Raw genomic sequence first — 6,000 nt, 5'->3', positions numbered from 1 at the left:
CTCTCAGGCCACAGGAGAGGTGCCAGGGGCTGGAGGACAGCCAATATGGTACCATTATTTAAGCAGGAAGGAAGGTCTAACCTCAGTGGTGGGGAAACTATTGGAAGTAATTCTGAGAAACAGAATTGATCTGCATTTGGAGAGGCAGAGATTAATCAAGAACAGTCGGCATGGTTTTGTTAAGGGGAGGTCAACTTGAGTGAATTTTTCGAAGAGGTGACCAGGTGTATAGATGAAGGCAATGCATTTGACGTTGTCTTCTTGGACTTCAGCAAAGCTTTTAATAAGGTCCAACGTGACAGCAAAGGGAAGAGCCCATGTGATCCAAGGAAACTTGGCAAATTGGATCCAGAGTGGCAGGAAGTAGAGGGTGATGGTTAAGGGGTGATTTGCTGACTGGAAGACTGTGTTCAGCGAGGTCCCTCAGTCAGTGTTGGAGTCCCTTGCTGTTTGTGGTTCAGATAAATGATTTAGATTTGAATGTAGGGGTTTGATCAGCAAGTTCGCGGATAATACAAATATTGGTGGGTGGTAAATAGTTAGGTGGTAAAGAGTTAGGCATTAGATTACATGAGGATATAGACAGTGGCAAATGGAATTCAATCTGGATAAGTGTGAGGTTGTGCACTTGGGCAGGACAAACAAGACAGGGGAATACATGATGAACAGCAGGACCCTGGGAAGCACTGAGGATCAGAAGGACCATGGTGTACATGTACACCGGTCCCTTAAGGTAGGAGAGGTGAATAAAATAGTTAAGGCATATAGTATGCTTGCCTTTAATAGCCAAGGCATAGAGTTTAAGAGCAGAGTAGTTATGCTGGAACTTTAGATAACATTGGTTATGCCACAGCTGGAGTGTAATGTGCAGTTCTGGAATTCACATTACAGGAGAGATGAGAGAGCACTGGAAAGGGTGAAGAGGAGATTCACCAAGATTTTTAGCTACGAAGAAACACTGGATAGACTGGGGTAGAGGAGACTGAAGGGGGAAATGACAGATGTGTAAAATTATGAGAGGCATAGATGGGAAGAAACATTTCCCTTTGGTGGAGTGCTGGATCTGGAACTCTACCGGTAGGGTGGTGAAGGCAGAGATCCTCATAACATTTAAGCAGCATTTAGATGTGCACCTGTGATGCCAAGGCATACAGGGCTAAGGGTCAAGTGGTGGGAAATTGAATTGGGATAGTTAGGTGGTTTGTCTTTGAACAGCGGAGACCTGATGGACTGAAGGGCCATTTTCTGTGCTGTGTAACTCTGACTGTATAACTACTAACAAGCGCAAATTAATTATTTAGAAAGTGATGGCAGTGTGGTGACATTCCAATGGATGGTATCAAAGTTAGGATTGATTACCAGAAAATCATGAGCATTATAAATCCATCAGGTGTGTGAGTGCAATGCACCAAGTCTCTGATCTACATTGTCGACTAAGTGATGTAAAATACATTATATGTATGCTTAAAGGGTTGTTTTATAGCAAGAGGCGCATCAACATGTAACAGAGAAAGTGTAGGCTGTACTTATAATAAACTGAGGGGAGTTGCAGGCACTTCTGAAACTAACAAGATCAACAGACTTTATCGTTATCACCCATTATCAGGCAAAACCAGCAAACACTGCTAGCTAGTTGATCCGATAATGATCTAAACCTTCAGGGATAAGTCACCTTCTCACCTTTCTTTCTTCTCTTTTCCCAGTTTTTTACGGAAAAATTCCTCCCTGTTCCTTTGGATGATTTCTTCCTGAGTCAAACCATTTTGGTTGGCGACTCCTGCAGCCACGGTTACGGAAGCTTTTACCTGAACCTCAGTTTTCTTTTCTGTCGCAGGTGCCTCAGGTACAGGTGCTGGAAATGATGGCGAGAGAGCGCGTGAGAGAAGAAAAATGAAAAGACTGGGGAAGAGAGAGAGAAAAAGCCCACCAAAGAATAGACACCCTTCAGAAAAGCTCTTCTACAACTCAGAGGAATCAGAATACCATCTAAATGTTGCTATTTGTGAGAAGAATACAGAAGGGAGCCATTTTGCCCCATTCTGTTTGTGGTCTCCTTACCATAACAACAAAAGAGATGAAAGTGAATCACTGAAGTAGGATAACTAAAGTAACACGCTGCTGGTATAAGCTTATTTCTGGGACCAAGTTAGTCAGACTAAGCACCCCCTGTACTAGAGATGGGAACAAAATTCCCCAAGCTCACCTCAGCTGATCACTATTCAGTGATGGCTGAAAAGTGCATGCGTCAAGACTGCAGGCAAAGACAGAACAGGAACTGCTCGTGTTTCCATGTTCCACTGCTCACCAATACCAACTGACATTGAACACCTAGAATCAGAAATAAGCAATGGCTGCTTAGATAAGGCAGCTGTGCCAGGATGTCATATCCCAAGAATCAGCAGCTTGGGGAGGTGATATTCTCTCTCCCCACAATTTCTGTCTCCCGCCTTCGGCCCCCTACCCTCCCCCCGACCATCCGTGGTCCCCTCACAGCCCCCTGCCCACCACCCCCACCCCACCCCCCACCCCTGCCTCGGCGTGGCCTCTTCATCCACCCCCAATGTCCTCATGGCTCCTTCACACCTCCCCGGGTCTCCGTTGCCCCTCACACCCCATCCCATCCGTTCCTGTGGCCCCCTCACCCTCCTGCTGTACCCGTGGCCCCCCTCAGTATCCCCCCGCCCCCCCCTCCTCCTCTCGCCCTGTCCTTCATTCTCCCTCGTTTAAATTCTTTGCCCGAGGAAACACCAACCAGTTGCTTATCTACTGTACACACCTCAACCAGAGGGAGAACCTTGCTTAGAGGGTTTCCAGATACAAACCTTAGGACCTATAAATCATGCGACACACAACTGAACATCAAGGTGCTAAAATATCAGCTTACATACAGGTGGGGCGGCACGGTAGCACAGTGGTTAGCACTGCTGCTTCACAGCTCCAGGGACCTGGGTTCGATTCCCGGCTTGGGTCACTGTCTGTGTGGAGTTTGCACATTCTCCTCGTGTCTGCGTGGGTTTCCTCCGGGTGCTCCGGTTTCCTCCCACAGTCCAAAGATGTGCGGGTTAGGTTGATTGGCCATGCTAAAATTGTCCCTTAGTGTCCTGAGATGCGTAGGTTAGAGGGATTAGTGGGTAAATATGTAGGGATATGGGAGTAGGGCCTGGGTGGGATTGTGGTCGGTGCAGACTCGAAGGGCCAAATGGCCTCTTTCTGCACTGTAGGGTTTCTATGTTTCTTCTATGAGGTGTCTTTCAGTCATCTCTCGCTATTATGCAGATGGCAGGCAATTTGACAATACTCATCCGCACAGCATTCCCTCTCGTATGACATGAGCAGTGGCAATGGCTCTGGCCATTAGAGAGTCATGTTCATGCTGTAGCAGGTGGAGTTCTCTGTAAAATAATCCAGCCAGCAGCTTCAATGTATAACCAGTTACAGAAGCTGAGAGTCACTGTAAAGATCATTCTCTAACAATTAGATTCCTGCTTCCTGAAACAAAAGGTGTTCTTCCCATTAAAAAGCGTATACTCTGAATGATTTGCTACCTTCTTTGTTCAGCACCCTATTGATCAGAGCCTTCTTTTCCCTCTACAGCACATCACTTCAATTCAATTTCATTTTACTGTCCATATGGACATTAATTTTGGGTGCATTGCTCATCTTAAAAAAACATATAAATGAATAATTATAAAAAAGAAAGAAAACTACCCCAGAGGTTCAGCTTTAATTAAAATTATTAAAAACTATGCCAATGCTTTGAAATAATCAGCAAGTTCTATTTGTGCCTCATCCATTCGGAGAAGGACACAAACAAACTCAAGAATCGATTTGTCTTGCATCTGAGGGATTGATACCATTTCCCCTGTAAATATCCAACAGAATTACTGTTGCTGATGACACTGCACTTTTGCCAAAATTCTTTTGAGACCTGCTCATCAATACCCTTCCTGCCTGGTTCAGTAATCTCTGTACTCTTAAAGGGCCACAATACCAGGAGACAGATTCAAAACACTCTGCCAGTGCACAATGACTTACCATCCTTCTTGTTTTTCTTGCTCTCCTTCCCCTTTTCTCCACGGATTTCTATCATAGATTTCACAGTTTTCTTTGATTTATCGGATTGTTCAAATGTTTTCATGACAGAAGCTGCTTTTCCTTTGGTGCGTTCCTCAGCAGTTCTGAGGACCAGCAACAAAATGAAATGATCAGGAACTGAATTACTCAATCACTACTGCGCAAAATACAGTTTTCTTTAAATAAAAAGCAACGGTAGTGCTGTTATGAGATTTCTAGTTTCAAGGGACTGAATATCTTCCATACTGTGATAAACATTTATTTGATTTTGACTCTCCCTCAGTATCGGTGGTTCTAGTAGCTCTTTGGGACCGAGCTTAGTATCCATTCCTAATGCAGGAGTCCAAGCAGTGGAATGCGACCATTATACTATAGGGGGCAATCACAGTAAAACATGATCCTCTCCTAGTCTACATCTACTTTCAAGCAGTTGGAGGAAGCATCAGAAGTGGGAGTCTCGTCTGATAAGTGACAAGCTAGCTCACCTTACAAAATACGCTCGACATGACACAAAAAGGCATAACCACACAGCTCCTCCAAAAATGCCTTCTTTGCAGAGCAATTCTAGGGATCAACTGGTTAACCACAGCGGTGGGAAAGCTTTTTCGAAACCACGTCCTTTCACTTTTAGTACTCGTTTCAGTCTAGCCCGATCCGAAGTTTTCCATTATTCGATGTGGGACAAAATTAACAAGTCACTTGGATAAATGTAGATTAATTTAGGACAGCCAGCATGGATGTGTTAGGGGCAAATCAATTTAACTAACTTTGTTTTTATGAAGATACTTGATGAAGTGTCACATAACAGGCTTGTCAACAAAGTTAAAAGCCAATGGAATAAAAGGAGCAATGGCAGCATGGCTACAAAGCTGGTGGAGGGACAGTAATCGGTAGTGGTGAACAACTGTCCTTGCGAACTGGAGAATGGTAATATAGTTGAGTGTCCCTGGGGTCAGTATCAGGACCACAGCCTTTCTTCATCTATATTAATGACCGAGACTTGGGTATGCAGGGCACAATTAGCATTCGGTAGCACAGAACTTGAATGCTGCTGGAAAGGGAGACATGTTACCAAAGCTTTTCATCCTGCACTCGAGGACAAATGCAAGAATGCCAAATTTCAACCGATCACAATAATTTATACTGTAGGAGAAAAGGATGCTGATTGGGAGTCCACTATGATTAACTGAGGTGTTGCCATGGAGAAAGCAATGAGGAAGTTATAACCAATTTAAGATAAACAGTCAAGCTCTTAACATGGCTCATTTACAGCAATATACAATCCTACACAGGGACCTGTTCGTTGCAAACAAAAGGAATATGTTCAAGCTTTGTACTTTTTGGAATTACCCAGGAACTTGAGCCTATTGTTAGTTTCCTGCTGTTTTCTCTATGGTAACATTATTGCCAACCAATCAGCATTATTTTCTTCTGTTGAAATTTGGTCTTTTTGCATTTGTCTTGATAATGCAAGACAAAAAGCTTCAGCAACTTGCCTCAGCAATATACAGGGCACAATTTCAGAATTTGTGGAAGGTACAAAGTGTTATTATGAACAGTGAGGACAATGAGGATGGACTTCAACTGACCCAAGTAGGATGATAGATTGGGCAGACAGGTAACAAATGAAATTTAATAAGGTCAAATGGGATGAAGGAGTACAATATAAAGGGAAAGACGCTTAGTACTGTAGAGGATCAGAAGGACCTTGGGGTCCGGGTCCATAGGACTCTAAAATCGGCCCGCAGGTGGAGGAGGTGGTTAAGAAGGCCTGTGGTGTGCTGGCCTTTATCAATCGAGGGATTGAGTTTAGGAGTCCTGGGATAATGATGCAGCTATATAGGACCCTCGTCAGACCCCACTTGGAGTGCTGTGCTCAGTTCTGGTCGCCTCATTACAGGAAGGATGTGGAAAAGATTGAAAGGA

General features: G+C 44.1%; 1 protein-coding gene across 1 annotated transcript in view; it reads right to left on the bottom strand.

Annotated features, from left to right (window-relative positions):
- Window positions 1–6,000, bottom strand: part of srpra (SRP receptor subunit alpha) — a 40,254-nt gene that overhangs the window by 12,386 nt on the left and 21,868 nt on the right. The window contains exons 4-5 of the mRNA XM_078198926.1: window positions 4,036–4,178; window positions 1,681–1,852 (exon numbers count right to left, since the gene is read on the bottom strand). Coding sequence (XP_078055052.1) covers window positions 1,681–1,852; window positions 4,036–4,178 — 315 coding nt within the window. The remainder of the gene's footprint in view (window positions 1–1,680; window positions 1,853–4,035; window positions 4,179–6,000) is intronic.

Source organism: Mustelus asterias, chromosome 27 (genome assembly GCF_964213995.1).
Source record: "Mustelus asterias chromosome 27, sMusAst1.hap1.1, whole genome shotgun sequence".
In the NCBI taxonomy this organism is placed as follows: domain Eukaryota; kingdom Metazoa; phylum Chordata; class Chondrichthyes; order Carcharhiniformes; family Triakidae; genus Mustelus; species Mustelus asterias.
This window is presented reverse-complemented; position numbering and strand designations above follow the sequence as displayed.